The sequence below is a fragment of the Acanthopagrus latus genome, chromosome 22, assembly GCF_904848185.1.
Source record: "Acanthopagrus latus isolate v.2019 chromosome 22, fAcaLat1.1, whole genome shotgun sequence".
Classification (NCBI taxonomy): domain Eukaryota; kingdom Metazoa; phylum Chordata; class Actinopteri; order Spariformes; family Sparidae; genus Acanthopagrus; species Acanthopagrus latus.
In genome coordinates this window covers 10835950-10853625 of record NC_051060.1, presented here as the reverse complement: position 1 = coordinate 10853625, position 17676 = coordinate 10835950, and the positions used below count along the sequence as shown (strand labels likewise).

Genomic DNA, 17676 nt, shown 5'->3' with positions numbered 1-17676 from the left:
GATTAGAAGAGATTGTATTATAGTTGAGAGACGCTCAGTGAGGGGAGGGCTGACAGATGGAAACAGAGGATGGGATGAGACATTAAAAGCCGGGAATTCGGGAATTGATACGTCTCAAAGGGATGATTTTGATGCGATATTGGCGTCGGGAACGTTCATCCGAAATCCAATCATTTTAATCTCCGCGGGTGATATATTTCATCCCCTTCTGCAATTAATCAATTCATCTGAATTATTAAGCCACGTTAGGCCCAATGATTACATGTCTGCTCTAATTAATTCCTGCATAATTCAGGCAGGTCGGCACAGTGCAACTTGTTGAGCGCTGTGACCGCTTTCTAAAACAGGTAATACTTTAGTTCATTACCCTCAACACCTCTAGGTAACATTTCAGCGGATGATCAATAATTTGAGATTGGCCAATGCACATAAACCGAAGGGGGGTTCATTTGGTTTGGATTGATCGAGTCAGGTGAATGGCCTCTGAATTTCCCCCGCTACTTCAGAAAATAGCCAATTACTCAAATGAATTACCCATAAAGCTCCAGTGCTGGACTCTTCTACTGCAGCTTTGTGTTTTATTGTATTTCATGTCAAAATACTCTTCTAAAAAGAGTTTGCAAAATCTATCGAAGTACAAAATCATGATGGTTCGGGACAGAGATTATTCAATTTAAAAAAAACTGGTTTTATCTGACTTTGATGTGCAGTTAAACTACGACAGTGAAGAGGAAATGTTCACCGGCTGTGAAAGTGAACCTGCTTATGTACCTGGCCTCCAGGTCCCAGAGAGATGGATCATCGCTGGTCCACGGGTTGGACGGTTCCGGTGCTGTCACAAACGGGTCGTACTCCATGAACTGCTCGGTGTAGCTTATCAGGCTGACACACCGACAAACACACACACACACAGACAACACAGGGCACAGATGATAGAAGAGGTAAGAGGCACAGCTTGTGGAAAGTGTACAGATAAAAAGTTTAACAGCAACATTTTGACCAGTTGTTCGAAACGATTTTGCCGTTTGCCTGATAACTGTGACTGGAAGGTTTTCAGAATCAAATTAGAAATAAACAAATTATGCCGGTAAAGGACAGCAAAAAGTAAACCTGCTCAACGCTTCCTCTGAGACAAAGAACAGTATAATCTTGCTGCTGGAAGGAGTTTCCTTAACTTTATTATATTTATATATTTAAACTAGATTACCCCCTCTAATAACGAAAACTCTAAATTCAACTTATCTTACTGTCCACTGTTGTGTGTGTTAGTATGATACTGAATTGTGCCACATGAATTTCACACATAAACTGTATAGTTTGACCACTTATTGGTAGATCAGAAGATGAGCTTTTGTGTAACTTCTGAGGTATTTGCACCTAAAAAAAAAAAAAAAAAACACCATCAAAGGCTTTGAATCAGGACAGCAGAGCTTGTAAACCAATACACAAAAAAAGTAGGCAAACAAATAATCCTAACTAATCAGTACTCTATTGATTAGAGGACGTCAGACGTCAGACATGCAATCGTTAGAGCAAACAGAAGTCCTGCACAAGGCAACAGGAGCATCAGGACCCTGGACAGCGACAGCATGAACAGAATCCGTCACAGCAGAGTTTGTCCGGGTGTTTATGCAGAGCACGTTTAGTTGCAAGGAAATCGTTAATGAGTGCAAAATAAAGTGAGCCAGACGAGATTTAAGGGCATCTAGGAACAAGTGGATAAGCCAAAAACCCACAAAAGGGAATTATTATCTGCAAAATTTGGAAGGATTGCATCCTCAGGCTGAAACCTCCAACCCAATCAACAGTCAGATCTATCTAGCTGGAAGTGAAAGCTTCATCTTATGAGACAGTAAACATCTTCAGGCCTCCTCCCACTGTGTATTGTCAGAAACTCTTTTTTGGGCTTTGAATATGCACTTGATTTTGCACAAAATATTGGGTTTTTGCTGATATGCATATCGGCATTGAAAGTGGTAGAAAGAGTTGGAAAGAATTAGCATAATGGATAATATAAGCTTTTTATCTTGCCTAAATGCAGAGAACATCAAGTCTCTCCTGCCGTGAAATTACCATATCATCATGCTTCCTCTTATCATATTTGTCAAGGTAACAAAAAGATGAAATCCAAAATCCAAAATAGAAACAACAAAAGGCAGGTAACAAAACTTGAGAAATCCAAGAACAAGCCAAAAAGCAGAGCAAAAACCCAAAACAATGCAAAGAATCGGGAAAAGAATCGGCAGAAACACAATACAGGAAGACAGGACAAGAACACACAGGCAAAACAGAGCGCTGAACTGACGGGGGGGGGATCTAGGAGTGAAAAGGACAGGAAAACAGACAAAGAGAGGACATGAAAAGTGCAGCACGACACATGAGGATAGAACTTCAAAATGAAACAGGAAATAACAAAACTCAAATGCTAACACCATGACAATATCAGCTGAAAATGCAAAATTCTTAAAAAATTACTTAATGCTGTGTGCACATTATTAAAGCTTCATCCCCTGTTCACTGGTTCACAGTTTAAAGCCGATACCGATGATGTGTTGATATTGTCGGGAATCCCTACTGCAGTTCAAGTTTTCCTCTTTACATACGTCCGTATACACAAACAACGAGAGTTCAGTGACGCACACTGATGAGACTGCAGAGACCAGATCTGGCACTGAAGCAGAAGCAAACCAAGCAAGTAGCTGCAGCACACCCACATGTTTGGAAGTGTTCCTCTACCTGCAGAGGTTCAGTCAGCGCATTTATCATGTTTAGTTTCAGCAGCAGCTCATCTTTCCGTAACAGCTGGATTCTGACAGAAAAACATTCCAACCTACAGTACTCTCATATGTTTACTGACCCCAAAGAGCGGTTATGATTGACAAATGACTCTAAATGTGAAGGGATTAAATGGGTTTTTAATACTGGTCGTTCTTGCTGTTGTTGTCCACCGTGATCGATGCTGTTTTGGCATGCTGTTTCGTGAAGTGTTTAGATAAATGCCCCCGAACTCTCCGCTTGGTGGAGCATCAATTACACTCAGCTCGGCGCGTGAAGTCGGGGAGGTTAAAGGGTCAGAGAGGCAGAGCAGCGCAGCAGTAATCACGCTTCTCCGCTCTGCTCAGTGGGACAGGACAGACATTACTTCCCAGCAGAGCAGAGCAGAGGACAAGAAAACACTGGAGAGAGGAAGGACAGGACCAGACACCACTGAACACATGCCTCATTCGTCTCTCACACCGTAGATAAGGCTGATAAAATTCAAAGAAATAAGCCCACGTTAAATTCAACAAATACACCTAACATTTGTGAATTTCCTGTTGGTGTTCCAGTCCCCCCAACCCCCTTGCACTGGGACATTTAAAGGTGCAATCTGTAGTCTCATTCCCAACTTGTTGAGTAAGGGCGCTTTGGGATGGTGGCTGATCCATCCTACAATCCCATATTATAGATAAGATATTGCATCAATATATGACATGTTGGGAATGAGACTCAAAATCAACTACTCTTATTAAACAACATAACTAATGTGCATGGACACTTTAAATGAAATATATTTAAAAGACAAATTACATGAATGGTACAGGCAATGTCATGTAAAATTCTCAACTATATTATTTTATGTTTTTTTCCACACAACCATCAGGGGATCCCCAGAAGTTAACTTAAAAACCTCCCCTGGGGGTCCAGATGTCTATGTTCCCTACAAATTGGATGATTATTGCAGCCTGGACAAAATCTATTGAAGAGAGAGGCTTCATTTTGCTCACAAACACGTAAGTCAATATGATATATCTGCAACAGGCCAATGTCGCCCAATGATAACAGCCAAGTGATTAATCAGGCACGCCCTCGTCTTTAATGACAGCAGGATGAAATATTTCCACTGCAATGGTAGAATTCCTTCACTTATTTCTAATAAAAGTAATTACATTCTAACATTTTTAAGACTGTCCAGAGACATTTTTTGATTGGATGGAGATTTTAGCGGAACCCATAGTTATTGATTTAATCCTGGTCACTGGACGTCATTTTACAGCATTAGGTTTGGTGCGGCAGCCGTTGTTGTTCTCTGTCCGCAGGATGCCAGTGACCTGCACGCTGTGTAACAGGCGCCGACCTGTGCCTTTGTCTTTGAACACCTATTCCAAATTACAAAGTCCAGAAAACAGGGAGAAACCACCACCTACCTATAACCTATAACCCAATTCATCCACAGACCAAAACAACAAGAGAGGAAATGCTGTGAAACCGAAGCCTTTTATGCTAAAACCACCCCAGCTTCAGGTCTCTCCTCCCCTCTGCCGCTGCTGTAGTACAGATACAGTAAAAGGGAAGTCAAGAGAACAAAGGTGTGTCTGATCATAAATGGTCAGAGAGAGCACAACACATGGGAGAGCAGACAGACGACCTCTTTATGAGACCGTGCAGTGTGTCTTCCCCAGCAAACAGAATGTGTAGTTTGAAAAGATAAAGATTAGACAGTGTTTTCAGTGCCGCTGAGAGGATCATTTCCCGTACCTTTCAGCAACTTTGGACATCTTCATACAGTGACGATCTAGCTGAGTGTTCAGGAATACGATCTGAAAGAGAAGATGACAGTCTGTGTTTGTTCGTGCTGGTTTTGTGAGAGAACGGCAAACACAATTATGCAGCGAGTGCCTGGAATCTTTCAAAAGTGTATAATTGCAGCACACGTGTACCCTGGTGGTGCTTAAATAGATATGTATAAACAAACAAGACCACTTTGTGAGTTGGTTGGCAGCCTCAGTAAAAATGTTGCTGATCATTTTCTCACAATTAAGACCAATTTTCCCATGAGCAAGATGCATCCCGTCGCTTTTGGTGGTCCAGCTTTCTGTCTGCCTGTGTTGTTTTGCGGTAATAATTTATCTCCCTCTGTGCTTCAAAGGCAGTACAGCTGTCCAAGATTTGACCCAAGAGGCGAGCGAGAAACTAGCCTGCAAACAAATAATGGTACCAACAAAAATGAAAAAAGAAAATCATCTGGACAAACCTTTCACTCAGCTGTTTTCACAGATAATTTGTCACAGAAAATTTTGTCCACCATGGAATATATTTTTCAAGATTATATATTCTTAACAACCATCAAAATATTTCCTTCTCTTTTTTCTCCAATGTAAACTGTTGACACTTTTTTTTTTCTTCAAGATTTTATTTTGCACTCTTTACAAAACACTCTTTTTTTCCCCCCATCACACCTTTCTATTTTCTTTTGTTACAACTTACAAATCAAACAAATGGAACTTTGGAAAATGACGCGAAGCTGTTCTACAGATAAAAATATCCAAGGCAAAAATCCCCTTTTTCACTTGCTTTTAGCCATAAACACGGGAAAGAAAACAATTCAGATCAGACTTTTTTCTTGCCCCTCAGGGCTTCTGTCAACAACAAAAAAAAATGTATCGGGGAGGCAATCAATCTCCTCTGCAATGCCTCTCTGTATGAGTAAACACCATACAGCACATTACAAATATAGATCTTTTCTGAGGTGAATCGATCTTCTTTTTTTGCATATTCGTCTTCCATGTTTCAGATTCTTTACCTCTTTCTCCACATCCTCCTTGGTGCCTTTCCTGCAGTGGTGTGAGGGAGTGTGTATGGGACTCTGACACTGTGTTCCCTCCTCGACCAGACCGTACACTGACTGGGCCGTTAGAGGAGAAGTGGAAGAAGTCACGGAGAGAGAAAATCTGCACTTATTATTTTCCTGCAGTTTAGATAAAGCATGCAAACTGCCAAGAAGACCGCAGTGTTGTAAAATAAGAGGGATATCATTTCAGCAGTTGCTGCTGTAAACAGAAATCAGTAAGTGTAGCTTTTATAAAAAACAAAACAAAACAAACAAATAAATAAATACTTCATACCTTCTTAACTCTATGAGGGTTCTTCATGCGTCTACATTTCCTGATGTCCATCTCAGTCGTGTTCACACATCCGGGCTGGAGAAAGAAAACATTATTACAGTCAGCAACGGTGAGATTCAGTCTTGCATTTCAGGTATATCTACTTTATTTCACAGTAAAACCCAAGAGAGCAGGGGAAAACAGAAAAATATGTGAAAGGAAGACGAGGTAGGCGGCTACAATCCATCTCGCAGCAGACGGAGGCTCACCACAGGTCTGTGGACGTCCCAGAAGGCTCTCTCCTGGCTGTCGAGGATCTTCCTCTCGGTTTTATCCTTTTTCCTGTCGATCCTGCGGGTGAGATCAGTCAGTGTGAGAAAGACGGCACGCGGCTTTCCTGGCGTCAGCGTTAGAGGTGGCAGTCGGATCAGGGTGGAGGGATGAGAGGGGAAGAGATAGTTTGGAGATTATAAAGTCTATACGTCCAGCAGTCTTTAGCAGTAATAAAGCTGATGTGCTCCAGGGGTTGATCTCCACAGCGTTCCTTTGTACGATGATGATGGTTTGTCCAGCATCTGTAGCCCCCGGCTACCAGAACTCAACCAACAGCGCAAAGTGAATAAAAACATTCACTCAGGATAGCAACTCAACCACACTTCGGAGGTATTTTAACTTCACTATTACTACTATTCTAATTTAATACTACTCTAAATTTACTCTAAAGGCGAAATGTCAGTTGCATAGAAACCATAGAACTTACACGCAAAACGTGATCTCTTACACATCTCTAGGGCTTCAAACTACGAAACCACAGCGGTTCAGACCAGTCGGCGTCCTCTCAGTAACTACTGGCTGCTAGAGAGGCGGCAGTTATGGGTGTGTTGGTTTAGAAACGACAATAGCAGCTTCCTAGAGTTCAGCTCTGGTGCTGGCAGCATCAGTTATACAAGAACTGGATAGTTTATTTCATTGAAAGAGGTGCAGATGGCAAACTGAAGGCTTTACTTCGATGGCAAACATGTGTTCACTCTTCTCTCAGCAAACTTCAGCTACAGTTTGATTTATCACTTCCAAACCACCGCAGACTTGAACTTCATTACTAAACTGGCCAAAGTGTCAAAGCTGAACACGAGCAGCTGTTGTATTGGATTGCATTATATTTTTCACGGCGTTTAACTTTAACATGTTACCCACTGGTTCAAGTGTATTATCCACAAACAAATCAAAGAGGCGTTCAGTAAAAGCAGGTTTCCATCTTCCATTCCTTAGTTCATCTTCTGTCTGCCCTTCACCATTCCCCATATGTTGCTAATGCATATTGTCTATCATGGTTGTTTGTTTTTTTTTTTTAAATAAATAAATAAAAAAAAGATTTATCATGTCATCTACCTCTGGAGCACAAAGCCGTAGACGTGCGGCGCCCTGACAACACCGGATAGGTAATGTAAGAAATTCTATTACAGGAGGGTTAATGGAGTCTGTCAGGAAGACTCGGCGCTCGTGATATGGAGGGTCACGCTGAGGTTGTTCTGTATTGTTTATCTTTTACCTGAGGTGCGAGCGACATTACCCTGTGCATTGTGGTTTCACGCGTTGCCGTGGCAACCGAGCGCACTTACTTGACCTGGGCCTCGGCCTGCATGTAGATAAACTCCCACTTCCTGGCAAAGGCTCTCTGCAGCCTGGCGAGGTTCTCCTGTTCAACAGAAGATAGAGATGTTATGATCAAAAATCTCCAAGGATAAAAAAAATAAAAAAATAAATAATCAGATTCAAAACCAGATTAAATTTATGAAGTTTGACAGTTTTAAGATGCAGTTTATATTAGCTCATATCTTCACGGATGCGCACAAATCCGACTTCTAAGGGGTTGCGTTTTTTCTGCCCTAACCTCGACAGACAGATCAATACCAAGGAGATACAGTTTAGCAGTTCGGCACTCACCGCCTCATAATCGGCCAGCTCCAGCCTGGTCTTATTCTGCATGGTCCGCTTGCACAGGTAGATAGCTGAGTGAGAGGACAGAGGGGATCGAAAAACCAGGTGTTATCAGCGCACACACACTGCTCCCGCCACCCATCCACTCATCCATGCACCCTTCATCCTCCATGTACCTGCCTCACCTCCCCTCGCCTCCATGGTGCGAGTGTATAATCAGTTTTAGAGGACGGCTGTCCCCCCGCTCTGTGCTTTAGGATTATGAGGTGGAAGTGCGAAGAGGAGCCGAGCCCTAAAACTTCAACCATGGCTGCCTCTGTGACAAGATGGAGGGCAGGGAGCGGAACGGTGACTGACTAATCCTGTTGACTGGTCCTCTCATGCTCAGTGGGATGCTATTTATATTTACATTCAAATGTAGCCTGGTATAAGGTGTTTTTTCTTGTTGTAGCTGCAGTTTAATGTTTGAGCTGCAATGTGCAGAATTATTTATACTTAGACTGACAAGAGAAGGATAATTGCTGGAAATACTGAAACCTGAAGACTGATGGAATAATTTTAGCATGTTAACACCTGTTTAGCAACATGAAGCTCAAAACCTCATTTAAAAGGAACTCTGATTTGTATTCAGCTTTTGGATGAGAGTTACAAAAATGTAATATTGCAATTAAATCAATAGCAATTAAATTTACAGAATGAGCGCACCAAAAACACTTTACTGATGAATTTTGTTGCAAATAATGCAAACTGATGTTGTGAATGTTAGATGACCTGTAAAAAAAAAAAAAAAAAAAAAGACGCACATTTGCATTGATAACTGGGCAACATCTCTATCAACACCAGATTAATCCATTTGTTGACCGAGCACTGCTCCTAAGACATAGCAGAGGATGTGTCACGAGGAGGATTTATCACAAGAAATGTCAAAGTACTCCGTTCAGACTCTCACCATAGTCTGTGTTCTCAGGTTCCCAGCAGTTGGACGGCCAGAAATATGGTGCCTGGAGGGAAAACAAAGTGAAAAGGTGAGAAGCGAAGCATGCAAGGACCACAGTCGAGTGTCAAAACTGAGCAGGTAGAACGTGGACTGCCAGAACTTTCCAACAATAGCCGGAGTGACGTCGTTGACCTTTACGACACGCAGCTGTTTTGCCTCCGGGACGCAGCGGTGCGCGTGATTGCGCCGCACCGCTGCGTGAGCAATCAGAGTATTTCTCTCAGCATCAGGATCGAACGGATTCAGGACAGCTGACTCTGAAAAACTCCTCCACCAGTAAGACGCATCCTGAGGTAGCTGCAGAGGCGTGGGAGTTCTGCGGCAGCACAATAAAGATCGAGAAGCAATGAAAGCTGCAAAATAAACAAGAGGGAAGTAGAGAACTAAAGCCACCAGGCCGAGAACAGACGCTGGCAGGATTGTTGTTCGACACCGCTTGCAGGGTTTGGAATGGAAGTTTTTTTTTTAAAAAAAAGCAAGTTTAGTTGTCTCAATGAGGGCAGATCTGACATGGTGTTAACAATGTTTTCATTTTCTGTCCCTGTGTTTCTCTTTGTCAATGAAGGGTGACTGTCTTCATAAAGCTTCTTGGTTATGGGAAGCAGCCCCCCTCCTCTCTCTCCTTCTCCTCCTCCTCCTCGTCTTCCTCTTGTCTCTTCTTCCTCTTCACTTCGAAGAAGAGATCCAAGGTCAAAGCTCAGTAATGTGCACTACCATGTGGTTTAATTAAATTGCTCTGCCAGCTCCGGTGCAGACTCAGCCTTCCAACAAGACTCGGTGAACAGGAAGGAAGGAGATGCTACGCAGAGATCATTCTAATCTCGCCGCTTGCCGCCTCCACATTCCCCACCGGGGAAGGTGAAAACGCTGTTTCCTATTTTTAATTAGGAAATTCTGGATGAAAATGTCTCCAATCTCCAAACTTTAATGCCGCTGTCTTATCTGCAAACAGAGACAGAGGAGTGAAATGTCACCACACCTTTCTCTCCTTCATGCCTTGATGGGACTTTTAATTCTAGTGCATTACTCCGCTACACCGCGCCTCTCTGTCAGGCTTCCTGGTAGCCGCCTACTCAGCCCACGAACCAGGACCTGCTCTCCTCACTCGCTTGATGAATATTTTAACAGATCACCATTCATTTTTAATAGGGTCACACGATCCCAACACAGCGCTGAAGAAGCTGTAGATGGCAGACGAGACTTTTGTCATCACGATCAAGATAAGTGTGTCGTAATTCCAATACAGAGCAAGTAATCATCAACATCTGATTGGGGTCTTCATGAAAGGAGGTGACCCGACCATCAGATTAACCTCGCTGGACTTTTCAGCATCTCTGAAGGGATGAAAAGGGGATTAGTTTGAGTTTTAGGTCTATTACAAAAGGGGCTGTTTACATTGACTGGAGAAACTAAATGTAATCCATTCGTGATGAAGCCATTATTAGAAAATCTAGCTCTATCCTGCTGAATAAAAGATACACAGTTGTTGCATTCGAGTGGAATTTGAATTTTAGCCATTTATCAACCCTGTTCAACAGGCTAGAATGTCCCAAATCCACTACTTAATGAACTACTACTCTGAAAAATGATTTAAAAAAAAAACGTCATACCATTTTTATAGAAGCTGCTATGAGTAGCATAATTGAGACCAAGAATTAACTGCCAAAACAATGCTTTGAGTTAAATGCTGTTTTTGGCTAGCATTTTAAAAATCACAAGACGAACACACTGACATTAAATGACAAATTCACCCAAAAGTGCAAATTCAGTCATTTTCTACTCACAGTCATGACGATGGGAAAAGGCAAATGAAGTTTTGTCATCCAGAAAACATTTCTGGAGCCTCAAAGAAAAACAGTTACAACATTCTCCTGAACAACTGCAGTAGATGGGGACTAGTTTCAAAAAAATCTTTTTAAAATTGATGTGGGATCTAAGTGGTTCCGAAGTCTTGGATAACACTGGACAAGTTGTTTGGATTTTATTTATTTATTTATTTACTGTTTACATTCAAGAACAAGTCCACATCTGCATCATTTGTGTAGAGGAATCGTTCGAGGTTGTTTTACTGTGATGCTCTTGTGGACTGAAAAACCCCATCGACATGATGGTGAGAACCTACCAACTAAACTTTCATTTTGGGGTGAACTTCTCCTTTAAGCAGGTATAAGGTTTGCCAAGCTCAACCATCTGTACAGTAGTTTAGTCTGTTTGCACGATGATACACGATGGTAATCCTCTGACGACCATGAATGACTGTAAAAAGTCTCATTATACAATATTTCACAATATTTCTTCCCGTCAACACAAGGACACTGTCCCATCTGTTGTTCCTGTAAAATGTTGAATCATTACATTGACCATCTGGAAAACCATTATTACTGTGCATGAACTGTGAAGTAAAATCTCTCCTCTCCTGTCAGACGTCAGCTGGACGCTCCTCTGCTCTCTCAGCAGTGACCTCATACCGTACGTGTGATGGTAATTACTCTAACAAAGTTTCACAATCAATGCGTCAGCAACATCTGATATTCCGTTCAGGATCGGGTGAAAGAGGAAAAGCTCACCAAAGAGTCCATTACCTGTTTCAGCAGTCTCAGACCATGTAATCCTAAACCTGACCACAACCTTTCAGATTAACCTCAGACATTAATGAAGAACACTGTCACCGGCTCATATTCTGGGTTGTGATGACTCAGAGATACATCCACCAAGCGCCCTCTGTAGAAGCTCATGTTCACTGAACTCACTTTGTTGCACACCGAGTATAAAATCTTGGACTAGAATCTAAAAAAAAAGGACGCTTATCTTTTGATACTGAATGTACCCACTTCTCCTGTTCTATTATCACTTGTATGGAGTCATTCATAACAAGATTAAATTGGTTAGAGAATATTAAAAGGAGATAAAAAGAAATTAAACAGTCAATAAATGTGGAAATATAAAGACAAGTAACGATATATAAAAGACTAAGTAAAAGCTATTTCATTTCAGCATTTTACCGCTCCAACCCTAACCCAATAAAATTAAAATGGTTGGAATTATTCTCTTATATCTTCTTATCCATGAGTTTTGTCTAATTTCATAGCACTGTTATGACTCCATGCGCTTGACGCTCACCTGAAAGCGGTAGAAGGTGCCGTCGTCTTTGAGGGAGAGCACGTGGTCTGAGATGGGGAAGAAGTACCCCTGAGCCGCGATGAGGCTCCCGATGTGCATGGCCTCGGCTGTGACAAGGACAGAAGCGAAGAGCACAGATCACAGCGGGTTCCTCGAGGATCTGACACGAAATCAGGCCAGTGGAATCAAAACTAGGAACTCGTGACCGTTCAGAATATGTGAAAAGTTGAAAAAGACACCAACGTACCATCTTAAAAGGTCACACACTGGCGTCATGTTTTCCACTCGCAGTTTGCTGTATATTTAGACAGCCTTTTGCACCCCCTTTTTTTTTTAAACATCGCAGTGGATTTCAGCTATAGGATTCAGCCCTGACGTAGTTGTTGGGATGTAACGTGGATGACTCACTGACTGACTCAGTGTCCAGGCTGTGGGCTACTGTACCAACAACACTGCTCTCCCACCGCCAGGCCTCAGGTCAGGTCAGCAGATCCACAGCTATAGCTATCCAGTATTTTTTTTTCAAAATAACTAAAGAACTACCTCTGGTTTCCTTATTTTCCTGCTTATTCTGTGTTGTTTCTGCACTTTGCAATATTTCTGTTGATTAAGTCTGAACAGCTTTGGAGACAATCAATACCGCTACTTGCAAAGATTTGTGCAAACATACTGAAGCAGTATTATGCACCTCAAAAGTAAAACTTCAATGATTTTTCCTAATCAAAGAGCTGCAGCAAGCACCACACAGTGTGAATGACCCTGGACAATGGACTGCTGTTGGGTGGTGCATCTGACAGTCACATTAAGGCTTGAATATTGACGCTTGTTCTTGGTTGTCGTAAGTTTTCTTCGTATCAAAAAAAGTTGGGTTGCTGTGTAATACATTAACAATGTGATAATCTACTAATATGTATTGACATCTTGTCAAAATTAACGATTCAAGCGGGTTGGTTCAGGAGCAACAAAAGACTCAAACACACCTGTTTGGAGCTTTCCACAGGTAAAACAGGTCAATTTACAACAGGTGACAGCATCATGTGAAAGGGGCATCTTTGAAAAGGCTCAGTCATACACAAGCGAGGACGAGGCGAGGTGTCACATAAATGCAGTCATTTAGAATGCAAATGACTGCATTCGGTTTTTATTTAAGTTTTTGGAATCGAGTTTATATTAAATATTCATATTTTTGTACATGTTTCATCTGAAAAGGCAAAACATTCCTGCTGTCACGGGAGCCTTTCGCCATTATTTTGCACAATATAGTCTGGTGTCATTTTACAAAACTTACCTGGATCCTCGATGGCCAGGTTCTTCATCAGCCACTGTACGATGTCTGTGCCTGAATCAGGTCGGACAAAGAAAGACAAATGGCTGTTATGTAGAGTGGTCACAAAGAAACAAAAGGAGAGACGGGGTTTGATTTAGACAAAGAGAAGATGACAGTAAAGAAGTGAGAAAGACAAAAATGAAAAATGATGTTTTTGAGAATTGTATGGTCTGAACATATGTAAAATATGTAAACAGAGTCCTTTTCTTTATGTATTCCCATCAAATCAAATTCAAAGGAAATAACCATAAAGATGAATACAATTACAATATTGTTGAACTTAAAAAATGTTACTTCTTATTGTGTAATAAAGAAATAATGACCTTCGTGACAGCGTCATCTGAAGCACTTATCTTCAAATCCAAATAAGAATAAAGAAAAAGTGTGTGATAAACATGCTAAAAAGTTTTTGTGTGAGTGTGTGTGTGTGTGTGTGAGAGAGAGAGAGAGAGAGAGAGAGAAGAGTAGAAGAGAGAGTATTTCTTGATCTGTGTTTCCCCTCTGCTTCTCAAAGTCCCGAGGGAGGCCGGTTTAATCCTTCATCATTCATTAGTTTTCCAGCCCTCGGCACTCAGCAGCAAACATTTGAGCTGCTGTTCTGCACCATCCATCCGCCGCAGTAGTAATTGTGTTTATTGATACACTCTGCTCATGGCATGTCGGGTAATGCATTTTCCATAAGTGCATAGACAGAAAAAGAAAAAAAAAAACAAAAAAAAACAGAGGAATGTTAATAGCCTTTTTTTGTTTCCATCATTTGTTTGGGGTGTGTCAAAGCCTCCCACTGGGACTCCAGTCTGTTAAAGCGATTTAGATAATCAATGGGAGCAGCTACAGCCAGCAGGCAGGGTGCCTGACTCCACTGTTTACCTGTCAGATCCAACCCGCTCATAATGTTTTTATTCTTCCATTTCTAAGTGTTTATTACGAATGTTGACCGAGTGTGTTTTCACATTAGTTCCACTCACACACGTCGACACCTACAGTCACAGCTCTGCCGAAGTAGTCAGAGGCTGATTGCCTTGCTTAAGGGCACCTTGACAGTAGGAGGACGACATTACTCATTCAGTTTACGTACTCTATTTTTTTATTTATTTTTTTCTCTCGGCACTTCATACGTCGTCCTCCCACTTTTCTCCCCAGCGCTTTAGCTCTCCTGCCGTGATTTACTGCTGAAGAAAAAGGGCAGCAGCCCAAACAGCACTACAGTGGAATGCAGACACAACACATATTGTGTTTTGGGGTGGAAGGCGTGACTCAGCTGGAGTTCCAGCTTCTAGTTTTTTCCAACGGTGTTGCCATCTCTAGTCACAGCCGCGAATGTCCACTGCAAATTATAAACATCATACTAATGGGGATTGTGTTTTAAAAACACACAGATTTACGGGGACACTTTCACGCAAATAATAAATCTTGATAAAAGATACAAAAGATATCTTGTTTTACAGCTGTGAAGCTATGTCAGTATGTAATAGAACTACATCAATACTGCACTGAATCAAAACCAGGTTGCAATAAGGTAAAAAAAAAAAAAAAAAATAGAGGAGATGATAATTTCTGGAAAAGTTTTTTGTACCACATATTTATTTACGTAAAAAAAAAAAAAATGTAATATCAAATCCATGACATGAACTGGGAAATGTTCTGGATTCTGGGTAAATTGGAATTGGAAAGAGTCATTTCCTTAGAAGAACAGCTCAGTTTGAACGTAAAGTAAACATGAAATCCTTGAAATCTATGGGAAATAAAGTGCCGCTGTGCCTAAGTAAATCACAGAACCCAGTTACAAAAAATAACTTTTTTTTTTAATTTAACCTTGGCCACAATCTTTCCCCAAATCCTCGACCATAGAGGTGAAAAAACATATGAATCATTCTGGCAGCATAATCTTGCAGATGAGGATGTCAGAGGAGAAAAACGCCCTCATGGGTGATTTTACAGGCAGTTTCAAGTGAAGTGCAGCTTGTAGGTCTTACCTGTAACAACACTGGGGATTTTGGTCATGAAACTTTTGACAGTTCTTATGGGCACACCCTCCTCTTCATCCTGGATGAGAGTGACAATGTCTTCAATCTGCAGAGAAAGACCAGCAGAGTGGACAGACAGAGGGACAGAGGCAGAGAGGGAAGAGGAGATCGAGTTAAATCAAGGTGGATAAGACTTCACTATCACCACTTAGATGACTGATGAAACGTGTTTTATCCAATCATCAGTTCTGATTTCTCCTCCGCATGTAATGTTTTGACATGTGTCTCCTTTAGGTGGTCCGCCTCCTTCCTCTGCATTTAAGAGAAAATGCTCTGAACAGCATCTTTTCCAACTTTCTAAGAAACTCTCTTTTATACTGGTGGTTAGTCACCGTTCTTCAGAAGTCGATCCTTTCAGCGAGGCTGCCTGTAAAATCAGACACAGTAAGTGTGTGTGCTGCCCTTCAGCATAACGTGCCGTTGGTCTGTTATCACAACTGTACAGATGTTGGATGAAACACATCGTCCACTTTATAGATTAGTCACCAGATTCGAGTGCAGGTTACTGTTTTGATTGTGATTCTGACACCCCGTCTCCGCACAGCTGCTTTTTTCTGCTTTGCGTCAGAGAGTGGGAAGTGAGAAGTTCGGTCGCTTTGGAGACCAACTAACCACACAACTCGGCAGCTATATATAAACTCTGGATCCAATCCTGAACACACACACACACACACACACACACACACACACACACACACACACACACACACCCACACAGAGCAGGAGAGGCAGATACATATGGTTTCTTTTTCAACACATTACAGCGACCACATTAAAGAGAAACCCCGGAGTCGGACGGACACTGCGTTCACACGCTGAGGAAAAACACATTTCCATTTCTGTTCTAGTACAGCGTGCAGCACTGCATACATGTCCTCAATCTGTGTGCATCGTTCTGACCCTTTTAGCTTCATGAGTGTATTTATAATGTGCAAAGTAGCTGCTACTGGCGGACAGATCCTGCAGGCACCCACAGCAGGTCAAAGCTTACATGACTACTTCCACACTAGACAGAATCTACTTGATGTATAGTGCCTAAAATAGAAAGAACACACTCTGTATACGATACTGAATCTTCAAAGATGTCTTGAAACGATCAAACATTTGCACGTAAAATGATTGAAGTTTTGCCTTAGTATCATTTTTTGCTAGCGTGAGCATGTGTAGCTGATAAAACCAAGCAATGCCCAACTCCCAATACGTCACCCATAAGCCTGAGTGTTCACTGGTACGGCTTCATGTAGCACATTTCGGTTCTTTTTCATTCTTCTGTGCAAAATGGAACACCACAGCCCCTTTTTCTTTGTTTTCTGTGGTCATGTGGGACCTGTTTCATAAATGTGTGCTACTGCATAGACAGCCCAAATGGTCAAGTATGAGAGTGGCATCAATCATCCTCAAAAGACTGCGAATAAGTTCCCAAAATATTGAACTTTAACAGAGCGTGGGGTTACACTGGGAGCAGGGCAGACAATTTAGACAGGGTGAGCTTTTTGCCAGCTAAGTGCATCGCTCGGGGACACAATAAGTGCTTATATTATAGAAAAGCTTGAGAAAGTACATCTCATTCGTCTCTCACAGAAAAAGATGTTCCCAGACAGTCTGAGGGGTTCAGAATAGTTTTAAGAAGCTCAAAAAGTACATCTCACTTTTTACCCCCGAAGAAAAGATGTTCCCCTGCCAGTCAGAAGATTCAAACTGACAAGCCCTCTTGCTTTTACCTTTCTGGCCATCACTGCTGTCACCGTGTTCCCCTCTCTTGTTCAAAGAAACAGATCCTGGCCGCCTGCCACAAGCAAAGGCAGAGGCAGCTTTGGGCTACACGTCAGAATCAATATAATAATACGATTCTAACAGGACCTTGATGGTGTGTGGAGACAGCTGGTCAAATGACTTGAATGGCTTCCGCTGTCATGAACAATTCACTCCTGCCCCACCAATCAAAAGAGGTAGTCACAACAGATCTATTGCAGGTTACAACATCAGTCGAACACAGACCATTAGGAAAAGATGCCGGGATCGCCTCCTGCGTGTCTGACAACAAAAGACACAAAGTGCTACTATTTATGATCCTTAAAAAGGCAGAAAAAGTAAATATGCATCACACAACTTGAGTCCCACTTGTTAAAGTCTTAAGTAAAAAAAAAAACAAACAAACAAAAAACAGACAGTGCTAAATGGATTATTAGTCACAGCATTACGGTTGATATCATCACATCCCCAGGGAGAGGATTTCAAATTCACCACAGCAACAATCACTCGATAGGAACTGGGACACACTCTGAAATAACTTGATGTGCTTCACTTTAAAGTTACTAAGGGTACCTGAAATTAGGGAGGGAAAGAGATCTCACACTGCAAACCCTCACTTAATGAGTCAGCGAGCTGGCACCAGCTCCTCTA

The 17676-nt window shown here is 41.8% G+C and overlaps 1 protein-coding gene across 1 annotated transcript in view; it reads right to left on the bottom strand.

The window, feature by feature from the left end:
* The window catches only part of rgs6 (regulator of G protein signaling 6), an 86743-nt gene that overhangs the window by 6766 nt on the left and 62301 nt on the right, over positions 1-17676 (bottom strand). Inside the window, exons 3-13 of the mRNA XM_037086259.1 lie at positions 15223-15319; positions 13208-13258; positions 11920-12026; positions 8752-8803; positions 7809-7873; positions 7484-7560; positions 6134-6215; positions 5886-5960; positions 5564-5665; positions 4519-4580; positions 772-882 (exon numbers count right to left, since the gene is read on the bottom strand). Of these exons, the coding sequence (XP_036942154.1) occupies positions 772-882; positions 4519-4580; positions 5564-5665; positions 5886-5960; positions 6134-6215; positions 7484-7560; positions 7809-7873; positions 8752-8803; positions 11920-12026; positions 13208-13258; positions 15223-15319 (881 nt within the window). The remainder of the gene's footprint in view (positions 1-771; positions 883-4518; positions 4581-5563; positions 5666-5885; positions 5961-6133; positions 6216-7483; positions 7561-7808; positions 7874-8751; positions 8804-11919; positions 12027-13207; positions 13259-15222; positions 15320-17676) is intronic.